The sequence below is a fragment of the Protobothrops mucrosquamatus genome, unplaced genomic scaffold, assembly GCF_001527695.2.
Source record: "Protobothrops mucrosquamatus isolate PMUCROS unplaced genomic scaffold, P.Mucros_1.0 scaffold1412, whole genome shotgun sequence".
In the NCBI taxonomy this organism is placed as follows: Eukaryota; Metazoa; Chordata; class Lepidosauria; order Squamata; family Viperidae; genus Protobothrops; species Protobothrops mucrosquamatus.
In genome coordinates, this window is record NW_015387597.1 from 130,189 (window position 1) to 142,621 (window position 12,433).

At 36.3% G+C, this 12,433-nt stretch overlaps 1 protein-coding gene across 1 annotated transcript in view; it reads right to left on the reverse strand.

Annotated features, from left to right (window-relative positions):
- Positions 1-12,433, reverse strand: part of MLLT3 (MLLT3 super elongation complex subunit) — a 139,921-nt gene that overhangs the window by 54,227 nt on the left and 73,261 nt on the right. Inside the window, exon 3 of the mRNA XM_015821857.1 lies at positions 3,659-3,741. Within this exon, the coding sequence (XP_015677343.1) occupies positions 3,659-3,741 (83 nt within the window). The remainder of the gene's footprint in view (positions 1-3,658; positions 3,742-12,433) is intronic.

Here is a 12,433-nt window from a genome sequence, read left to right on the forward strand (position 1 = left end):
TGCAGTTATTAAGATGACACCCATGTAGCTGGTCAAATGTTTTTTTTTCTTTATTACTAGCAGCACTAATACTTTCAACTATTGCTTGATGATATTATCTGAGTCTCAAGTTGGAAACAGGTAAATTAAACAGTGAAATGGAAATTTTTATGATCACATATAAATTTAAAGTAACAGTATAAAAATCCATTTCCTCCATTTTAAAAACAAAGAATCAAGGCTAAAAGATAGTGATTTGCCAGAATTATCTGGTAGTCAGTGCCTAAACTAAATTAAACAAAAAATAAAATAAATTTTGGTGTAAATTAGACAAAAATTATCTGGCAGTCAATTACTAAAGTAGAATTTAGTCAGCAATGCTGACTGGAGCCCAAATATTTAACACTGATTTGCATCATAAGCTTAAACATATTTGCTCAGAAGTAATTTCCACTAGATTAAGCTGAAATGTGCACACAAAATGGCAGCCTTAAATCAAACTGTATTTAATTCCCAAATGTTAAAGTAAGAAGAAATGTGTACAAAACTCTGTGTGCCTAAATGACTTTAAACTGATGTCCACTAGAGCATCTCAGTGAAAATTTTCCTCTGTGTCTATGAAAGGTTTTATTACATATATTGTAAAAAAGTTTAATTATACCTCAGCTGTTTCAGGATGGAAATGAATTGTTATACAAGCTATACTATCACTGCTTGACAAAAAGTCGAGTTGTTTAGCAAATTCTCTAAGAAAGGACCACCTTTATGTATTGGACAACTGTAATACAGTTTATAGAATAAGGAAAACAATCAAATTACTATATATATACTGCCAAGAAACATGAGTTGAAAGTTCATAAAAGAACCCTTATTTTCCAAGCAAAATCTAAAGTATGAGTAACATATAATTTAATATGGAATACAATATTTTAAGTTCACTGTTACCACCAAAAGGACTTATCTTTTCTATCTCCCATAGAAATCAACACGAATAGGACCTAACATGAACAAAATATATTTGAAATCAATTGGGCAAACTCCACAAAACTACTCTATTCTGAACTTCTATGTACATCGCATAAGTAACAGATAACCATCAGTACTCTGTACAGTTCAGAATGGCCAACAGCTTTGTTAAAAAGTAAAATAATAATGTGTGGACCCGGATTACATAATGAATCAGAACTAGGGTTCATGTAGTCTAGTATTTTCTTATTTCAATACTCAGCCAAAAGCCTCATAGGAAGCATAAGCATGCCATAAGAGCTCAGTTTTCCACTCTCATTTTCCAGTAACCGGTACTGAAAGATTTATGAGTAATATACTGCCATTTAATGTTTATATAGATATAGTGGGAATTTAGACTGTTTGTCAAAAGTAATTCTTTCCATTCTATTTATAAAAGTAGAAAATATATTCCAGTTTCTTGGAAAAAAATAATATTCTTACCCTAGAAAGTCAAACGTTTGGGTGTTTTAAGAAATTTCTAGATACTCAAAATATTTAGATTTTTCAGGGAATATCTCTTGACCAAAGCAAGTTATTTTAGGGATGGCTACCGGCTACGATTTGATTCTAATTCATCTAATGAAATATTAAAAGTCACAACACTACATTAAAAAGCTTATTTTCAAAACAATAGAGCTGAATTAAAAAAATAAACTCACTTTTATTTCTAGTGACATCCATTATTTTCCAGTGTCTGAAATTTATTTAGGGTAAAATGTAGTAGCTTGGCCAAAACAACAGATGGTAGATGTAAGTTCAAATCCTCAATTTCCTCTAAACTGTACTATTTTTTACATTCTTAAATACCACACTGAGCGGCATCCTTCCTTAACAAAGCATTATCTAACTGTCTTATTCTTCCAAAATATAATGTCTGTCTCTCATCTTACAAATTCATTTTCCATTTCAGAAGAAAACCAACACCACATGAGAAGGCAGTTTGACCAAAATACTTTGCTTTTCCCTACTTTCCCTCCTATACATCCTTAAAGAACACTTCCTGAAATCAAAAGAACTCACAAAATAACTGTGATATGTGTTTAACAGTCCTGCAATGGGCAAGTATGAATCAATTAAAATTGGAAAACTATTTACACTTCCCACTGCAGATCAGTCAGAAACATTTCACAATGTTCTCAAACATTTTGGTCTCAGGACTCCTTTACATTCTTAAAAAAATGACTGATCCAAAACTTTTTGGTTTATGTGGATTATATCTATCACTATTTACTGCAGTACACATTAAAACTGAGAATTTTAAAAATATTTATTGATTTCATGGAACCCTTTAAAAAGTCTTTAAAAAGTCTAGACCAGTGATGGCGAACCTTTTAGAGACCGAGTGCCCAAACTGCAACCCAAAACCCACTTATGCATCGTCGGGTGCTGGGTGGGTGTGGCCCATTGGCTGGGTATGGCCCATTAGCTGGGTGTGGCCCATTGGGTGGGCGTGGCTGCGGTAGTAATGGCAGACTGGGTGGGACTAAAAAGTTCAATCAATCAATTCCAACTTTGCAAGATCTTTTTTTTTTGTGAGAAGTTGAAATTGACTGATTGATTGAACCTTTTTTTTTGTACATGGCGGTGGAGGCTTAAAGCTAAAAAGTTGTATAAAACCCAGCTGAAGGCCTAGGACTGGGGAAATGGCGTGGGTGCCCACAGAGAGGGCTCTGGGTGCCGCCTCTGGCACCCGTGCCATAGGTTCGCCACCACTGGTCTAGACCATACCGCTCTAGATTTTTACCACCTACCACCTAGAAAGGTGTTTCTTATTATGGGAACTTATAAAAGTAAGCAACTCTCCTTTCAAAAGAAGGGAAAGATAGGTAAGCTCCTATAGTAAATGATTTCATTAAAGATAAAGTGTAAACATTCAATACACGATTGAAAATAACCAAATCCAGCTTTTACATTTTAATCTTAAATAAATTTAAAATACCCTGTATACAAATGAGATTAATGAAGCTAACTAAAATATCCTAACTAGTTGTTCTAGGTGTCATGGGTCATATGTTTCTGTGTATCTCTTGGTTTATTGACACTATATAAGCAGGTAATTTTTTTCTTCTGAAATAAAAGTTAACAACTTAAAGCATTTATTCAGAGCAACTTTAACACAGAGATAATTTTACTATAAAAATTAAATTATCATATCTTAAAAAGCAGTGTGTTAAAGGTTTGAACTCATCTATATGATAATTTTATTCAATTATAAATCCCTATCAATATTCAAAATATATTATGAAAGTTAATCACTTCCATTAAGACTGCAACAGTGTCTATAATGAATTCAATTTCCTTAGCTATTGGATAGCATCTAATGTTGCATTAGTGGATTTTTCAACAACAAAACTTCTCCATCTGTTCTTGAATATGTTAGCAGCATCTCACAACTCACTATATATTTTGAAAGAATGGCAACAGGCTGCAAGGGAGATAGAGAATCTGCTTCTTGAACTGATGCCATTCCATCGGCAGACAGTCCATTTGGATTTTCCAAGCATATTTCAAGAACTGAAAAGGATTTGTGAAATCTATGACAAATTAAATTTTATCACTAAATTTTACACTGACATTTATGGAGCTATCTCTAGCCATTGGTAATTTAAAGGGGAAATCTAAAGAACTTAATAGGTATGTGTAGAGAAATTGAAAGAACAGCAATACGTACCTTGTTCTTGAAGTAAACCTCTATTGGCAAAATAAACCCAGCATACCCAGATTCTTCAACTTTGTACGGTGGATCTTTGCACACTGAGAGGGAAAAAGAAAAAAAGTTTGAACAATAATTCTATGGCTAAATAAATTCAAATTGCCAAAAATGGCTTCTTGTTTTTTAACTAGTTAGCTTTTCACAGCATAATTCTAATCTTTCTTCTCTCTTCTGATCCAAGAACAAGACAAAACTAGAGAATGGATTTGTTGGAGGATGGTCAGAAACATGGCATGCTATCTTTTTTTGAGGAATTTCCATTTTTGGAAATGCCTAATTTTATGAAATTAATTCATATCATAGTTAACACAAAAATACTAGGAATTCTAATGGAATTACAACAATACTCATTAATAGTTTCAAGTGCTTCTTAAGTAGCACATATAGGTGGCCATAGCACTTGAAGCATGCCACAGTTAGAATATTAAAGATTCTAATATTGGTTCCTTTGTCTTTCAATTCCTGTATAAATTCAATAAAGAAATGTATATATTATTTGATATCTCACAATATATCCAAAAAGTCCAATAAAAATGTCCAAGGAAGCCCCTGAATTCACTTGAATGTGCAAACCATTGACTTGGGCTAGTAATTTGCTTCCATTGTTTTGGTCTCTTAGATATTTATACAGCATATAGAATAAGCACGCCTCTTTAGTTTTTGTTGAATAAATTATTGACTTGGCCCCACAGATATGATAGACAAACAGATTTCACGTGTTTTAAATCAAAATTTTCTAGAAATCTGGATTTGAAAGCAGTTTAACTGCGAAACAGATAAATCTACTACTGTATATACAAGACATTTCTATAACAAACTCTGTACTCTCCAATAGCTTAAGCTCTTTGCTCTCAAAGCACTTATGAGTTCTTTCATATACATTTTTTGTAAAAGTAAGGAAAGCCTGGCTGGTTAATTGTTAAATCCAGAACTTTTTTTCCTGGAATATTACTTAGTTTTTAAAATATATGTGCAATATTATAAGAATTTTTTTGAAAAAAAACACAAAAAACCACAATTATTTTATATATACATAAGATTCTTTATTATTCAAATGTATAAATAGTTCTGGATATTGTGAATATATTTAATTTTATATATTTGTTCATTGAACATAATAATTGATGAATAGATTCAAACTCTGCTCATGTAATACAATTGTTCCTAAATAAAAACTGTGCTATTATATTACCTTAAATTGTAATGATTAAAATATTACTTTTTTATACTATTAATCACATCTCATAAGCCTAATAAGAGTTCCAAGAACATTAATATCTCATAAAAATTCAAGTTCAGTAAGTAAACCAAAACACAACTTTAACTTACAAAGCTCATTCACTGTAAACTTAACCTGGAATCAAATATAACAAGGAAAATAAAAAATATGATTTGAAGAAAGGGGGCAATTTTAGCAAGAAAGTGCTGGAGTTAACAAGGATATTTTTAACAAGATAATAAAAAAACAATGCTAGAAGAATAGATGGAATGAGTTAAGTGGCTGTAGTACCTTCTTGACATGCCCATTTTCAGACTTCCAACAAGATGGGCTTGAAGTCAGAATTTATTTCATGGTAATGTAAACTATTTCAAGAACTAACAGTAAATTATATTCACAGAGAGTGGAAATTCCACTACTACAAGCCTCAGGCTTTACTAGTTCTGGGCTGGCAAAGAATGTGCATTAAGAAATGACACCTAGAGCTCCAGAACAAGCACAACAGGTAAGGATTTTACCTTCATGTCTTGCTCATGGATTTCCAGGAAGCATCTGTCTGGCCACTGTTGGAAACATGATGCTGGACTAAATGGACCCTGATCCAGCCAAGCTCTTATGTTCTTATTCTGGAAATTTAACACATACATATTTTGGAAATAGGAGAGCAAATCATTTTCAGAAATGGTCCATGTTCATACACCTCAACACACTGAAGGCCAGAACAACAGTGAAACCCATTTAGACAAGAACTGCCATACGCTTATCCCCAGTTCTAGCAGATGAGTTGATCTAGGCACATTTATTACCTCATAACTGAATTTCTGAATGAAATATAATCATAAGCATAACAACATAGTTAAATTTTCTTATCCCCTCACATATATTTTTCAATGAAACCTATTCATACATTTTCATTGGGAATGACATTTTCATTGATGCTTATTCTGAAAGCAGAGGCTCATACATTTTTGATTACTGCACACAGATAAAATTAATTTTCCTGAGCTTTTAGACTCATACACAGATTATTTATCATCTGACTAGATGTGTTTTAAACTTCGGAATATCAAGATCAATCAATCAATCACAGAAAAAAACCTGCTTAAATTTATTTAGATCAGGCATTATCAAACTGCTGGCCCACGGGCCGGATGCATCACACTGAAACTGCGCCCACCCCATTGCCGGCAATGGGGGAAAAGTCCCAATATGTCATGTGTGACGTCGCAAGTTTGACATGCCTGATATAGATGGAACAGAATTGAGCTAATGCACTACTTCTGGAAGCAGATTTGTGATTTTACCTACAACCATCAAGGCAAACTCCTTATATATACTTTGGTGATCCCTAAGGCTGTAATGCAGGGGTGTCAACCTTAATTTGAGGGCTGCATCAGCATTGTGGCCCTCATGGGGCCAGGTGGATGTGGCTGACTAGGTGGCCACAGTCAGGTGGGTGTGGCCAGATCGATGTCACTCGCATTGGGGAGCACCTGGGGGGGGTCAGGCAGAGCTCCAGCAGAGGGGGCAGATGCTGGGGCAGGTGGTGGGGCCTGGTACACCGCAGGAACCTTGCAATTCCTCTAGGGCAGGGCTCAAGAGGGCCTGGGGCCCTGGGCGGGAGAGAACGGGTGCCCAGCCAGCCCTCGAGCTCCCAGGGCACTGGGACCACGCAACCTGGCCTGATACCGCTTCCCAGGGGTACCTGGCCACGCATGGGGCAGCTCCAGGGCTGTGCTCTGGTGGAGCAACAGGGAGGGGAGTCCTGGCTATCTCTTGGGAAAGGGGGGGCTTCTTGCCCTTCCCAGGACCATCGGGGTTGTGGGGATGGGTGGGAGGCTCGTCCCATGTGTGCAGTGGAACTGGAGGACAAAGTTGGCGGCAGGGGCCATGGCATGGTGGTTATGTCTGTCTTTTCTTGGCCACCTCGCACATCCAGCGGGCCAGATGTGTGCATTCTGCCCCACGCCTCTGCCACTGACTACCACTCAGAGGGCTGGCCCAGCGGCTGTAACACTTTGACTCAACGTTAGGCAGAGCGGCTGGGCAGGGTGGGAGGTTGGCTGCCTGGCAGGCCGGATTGCATGCCTAACCTCGTACCTCTGCCTCCGCCTGGCGGCCGCATCACTTTAACCCACCTGCACTGTGCAGGCTGCGAAATCCCGGAGAGCACCAGCTGACGGGTGGTCAAGGAGCTGTCAGGCTGCAGCTGCTGCCAGGCACCACTGGCCTTGTGCTTGCCACCTCCTGTGCGTGTGCCTGAGGGGGCTCCTGGCCAGGCTTGGGTGGGCGGGGATGGTGGGGGCCGGTGCCTTGCTGTCTCCGGGGCAGCCCCATGGGCCAGAACTGGACCTGTGGGCCTTGTGTTTGACATGTCTGCAGTAATGCCTTGAAGCATGTATAGTTCTTGTTTAATAACATGAGAAGTGGCACTTCCCCCCCCCTACAATGAGAGCTGCAGGGCACTTAGTGGTGATGACACCAGGTAGAATGAGGTAGAGAACTTTGGGCTATTTATTATTTAGCTTTTTTATAATTTGTTTTTTTGAAAAACAAAATGGTATGTTAAGCCTACTGAATTTTAATAAGCTTATTGTACATTATTACTTCTATTAAAATTATGCCACTACATTCTGATATCTTTCTGCCAGATTTCAAAACAGGAAACTGGGGGGACTGCAAAACAAATAAAAAATCCCTCAGAGCCACTTGAAAACTTATGCAGTCCACAGGATGGCCACTTCTTATTTATAGTACTGGTTTTATTCTTCAACAGAGAATAAAAATATTAGGATTTTCATCTTCAAGATTATGAGATGACCTGACTGCTAAAAATGAAAGCATACCAAGCCCATATAAGCTGGATAAAGCTGCTCTTAATTTCTCATAATTGTCTGATATATGACAGACCTTCAATAAAAGAATTATGCAATGTTGACAAATCTAATTTATATAGGTAGTTCCCGATTTATGACCACAACACTGTTTGAAGTTACAATGGCATGGGAAAAAAGTAACTTCTGATCATTTTTCACACTTATGACCATTGCAGCATCCCCATGGTCATGTGATCAGAATTTGGATGCTTGGCAACTGGCAAATATTTATCATGGTTGCTGTATACCAGAGTCATGTGATCACCTTTTGTGACCTTCTGACAAGCAAAGTCAATGGGGAAGCCAGATTCGCTTAACAACCATGTTACTAACTTAACAGCAGTGATTCACTTAAAAGGTGTAGCAGAAAGGTTGTAAAATGGGGCAAATCTCACTTAACAACTGTCTTGCTTAGCAATGAAAATTTGGGGGTCAATTGTGGTTGTCAGTCGAGGACTAGCTGTACTATATTCTATCTTGCCTTCCAACAGCATACACTAATGAGGATGAACTGATGAAACTCTTTTTTTTTCTGACCCTCAGGTCCCTGAGGCCTTTAACAATCATGCAAGCCTGCGTTTTCCAAGGCTCCAGGGCCTCATGAGAGCAGGGCTGTGAGGTGAACTTCCATAGGAGGCCCTCACTGGAGAGGAGGCCGGAGAGACCTCTTCTCTCTGTCTCCCCCTCTCCCTCCCTCTCTGTGTCTGTGTGTGAGAGATATGTCAACAGAATCAGGCTTTTTCTGAATGTTTAACACACCAAGCCCAAAAGGTTCGCCATCATTGGCATACAGAAACATCTTATTACACCTTATTACATTATTCTAATACACTATTTATAAAAAATAATAATAATAAAGGCAGGATAAATAAATAAATAAATAAATACCAACCAAAATTTACTTAAAAATTGTTTTTTGTCTGAAATGTAAAATTTGAAATGAACAAAAATCTCATGTACTTGATCAAAAAGATCTCAACTGAATCTCTTGCCTAATTCTGATGTGAAGTATGCCATATTCTGCCCTTCTCAAACTGAATTAAAAATAATTATATCTTAATTAACTTTTCTGAATTTTACAACACATACCCTTTTTCAAAAGCTAACAAAGTATTCGTATATATCATGCAAAACATCTCATCCGTCTTTGTATAAATCTTGTGAGTACATTCTATTAGCTGATTTGGACAATTGGCATGAAAATATAAAAATCCTAGATTACTAAATCGCCTTCCTTCTTTATTCTTCATGTTAACACTTTGCTAGCGTTTCCTACTCAAATACAGGCATTAATATTCACACATTAGTATTCATTTGTCTTTCTTTTTGGTTATTATTACAAACAGATTAAAAGAAAAAAATATTTGGGATAGAATATCTAATATAATAATTTTGTTTTTCCCCTTTTCATAAATATAAAAATATTCCCTATCCTAGTGGCTCCCAACCTTTTCGGCACCAGGGACCGGTTCTGTGGAGAAAGTTTTTCCCGCGGACTGGAGGGAGTGTGATTTTGCGTGCTGCCTGCATCCTGCGTATGGGGCTTCACTTGTTTGCGTGGCCCAGCTGTTGGCATGTCACGGACCAGTGCCAGTCTATGGACTGGGGGTAGGAGAATCCTGCCCTATCCCATTTATAAAGTTCTAGTTCCAAACAATTTATTAAGGATATTAGGCTAAGAAACCTGAGCTATAAGATTGGACTTCTGCAGCCCAGATCTGGTAATCTTTATCAAAAGTAGCTGTCATTTTAATATTACTTCTTCAGTGCAACATTTACATACAGCAACCCTAGATTTATGAAGCCTTAGTTAAATGGATTTCAGATGCAGTCTTTTTGCCATTTTAAGCACGTGTAATATACCATTTTACTGATGTATAATTCATTGACATTAAAGTCTAATAAAACTCCGATCCCTTTCTCATATTAGTCTGTTAACTCAAGAAGATTTTGCACTTCCTTTTTACAGGTATTCCTTGCTTAATAGTCATTTGTCCAGTGACCAAAATTACAATGGCGCTGAATGAAGGGACTTACAATTCTTGGCATTGCAGGGCATTGCAGGGCTTCCATGGTCACATGAAAAAATCTGGGTCCATCCGCATTTATGACTGCTTTTTGGCATCCTGTCTATCTGCTGCTGTCAGCTGCCCATCGGGCTACCCACCACGAATAATTAAAAGCTTTCTTAATAAAATTTCAAACTGAAGTTATCACAAGTAGTAATACTTAAGTTTTATTTAGGAATACTCAGTTTGGTCTAGTGGTTAAGGCACCAGGCTAGAAATTGGGAGACCATGAGTTCTACTTCCATCTTAGGCATGAAAAATCAGGTGGGTGACTTTGGGCCAGTCATTCTCTCTTAACTCAACCCACTTCACAGGGTTGCTGTTGTTAGATAAGAGGAATGTTATATGTTCACTGCCTTGAGTTATTTATAAAAAGTAGGATAAAAATATAATAAACAAACAAACAAACAAACAAACAAAATCCACCTTCCCCAGCAAGGTAATCCTGTGCTGTGTTTAATTAAAAGGACACTGAGTTCAATATTGCTCCTCCATACGTATATCTTTTTTGTTTATTTATACATCACATATTCTCCAGGAAGTCAAAATGTCTATAGTATACACCTATAATTTTATCTCTGCAATCCCTGAAGTGCTATCATAGCTGATTATTTCCACTCACATCATTATACTACATGTTGTTTCATCTTAAGTGAGAATGAAGGTTTCTCGTGATTAATATCCTTATTTTGCTCCTTAGAAAATTTAATTTTCTTGGCAAAAGTATACTTGCTTGACTGACTCTACCATATCTGCTTTGGCACAGAAAGCTGAAGTATAGAAATTCTGACATGAGAAATCTAAGTTCAAATAAGACACATATTTCAAGCATAATTCAGGCCTATTAGATATAATATCAAAATAATAAGTTTCACTATGTTGAACTCAAAACTTGCAAGAGAAAAAATTAACACGTAAATTTACTCTCAATTTTTTTTTACCGTTGGGGAGAAATTAATTTAGTTCCTATTTTCTTATAAGCATGCATTTTACTCAAAAACTTAATTGTGATTTAGAAATGCTAGTTTTATGGAAATGTTGCTTATAATTACTTAACTGCTTGGAGTTCCATACAGTTTTGTCTGCCTTGTGCTCAGATTTACGGTAGTTAAAGTAGACAATTGAGGGGACGAAACATGTTAGAAAAATCTCTAAACTAATATAAACAGGTATCTTACCTGTAAGATACACAACATTCAATGGCTGTGTTGAAAAATGGTTTGTTCATTTAATTCATTTTTTACTTAGCATGTTGCATAAACTCAGCCATTGTTAAAAAAAATAAATTATGATTAAAACATGGCTTCATACAATGTTAATTCAGGCTGTTCCAAATAATTATAAAAGACTTTTCACAAGCTGCATTAATACAAATGAACCATCACACTCCAAAGGGTTGAAGCACTCAAATCTTTTTGCTAGGTTTGTATGGTTGCTTTTAATATTATTCTGATTGTATCTAAGCATATGCAAAGAAAACGTTTTCACTAAGATTAATGACACATGCATAGACAACCATGGAAAGCATCTGAAGCATCCTTATGAGCCTTCCAAATGATATGGTTGCCTTGAGCTTGGGAGGTACTTCACTCACACTAATATGCTTTGCACGCTACGGTATGTAGTGCAAGCGTTTCTTTTGAATGTACCAGTAATGGACTGCATTACAGCCTAGAAAACCTTATGTATTAAGATTTTTCGACATCTTGCCAAACGGCCTCTTTCAAGCATGTAACAACAATTTTTCGTAATAAGCCTTACTTCATTCAGCTGAATTAAATTCAGCATAGCACACTGTTCATATTCTCAAAGTGCTTCAGTATTGCATTGCTCCATTGTTACAGGTTTACAGTGGATTATTTGGAGAGCTCAAAACATTTTTTGCTCCATATGCCAGCTTTCTTTGAAAAAGTGGTGCTGAAAAAAGAAAAATGAAAAGGTCCAAGCACTAGGTTCAAATGAAACTGGAATGCATACATCACCACACATGTATTTGATATTATCTTAAAACAATGCTTTATTACTTTTATATCCAAGTTTACATTAGTGTGTAAAGATTTCTAATGAAGATATAGGGCATATTATATAATTCTACAACCATTTTGCAGAAGCCAAAAAGCTCTCTGTACACTTAATCTTAAACTGGAAAAAAAGAGTATCAAAATAATGGAAAACTAAAGTTCAAAGGAAAATATTTGCTGGTGTGTCTAAGCTATTTTGTAATTAGGATATTTAAAATTAGACATTTTAAACTTTCCAGCATGCATATTCTTACACAAAAACATGATAGCTAGAAGATAATTGAAAGGAATATATTTTTATCGTGGGAGGGTTATCTGTGGTGGTGCTGCCAAGTTTCTTTTTCAAGGGTACACTCAAGTACAGAAATTGTTTCCTGGATGCATGAAGAATTTGAAGAATCTGGCTGTGTGTCTTTAATTTTTGCAAATGTATAGAATGCTGACCAAAATTTTGCACTATTGATTCAAATCATTTTTATTCATAGAGCAGATGTCAGAGCTTTTCAATTTGTGGAAAGATGAGTCTGAATCCAACATAAAGTCTACAG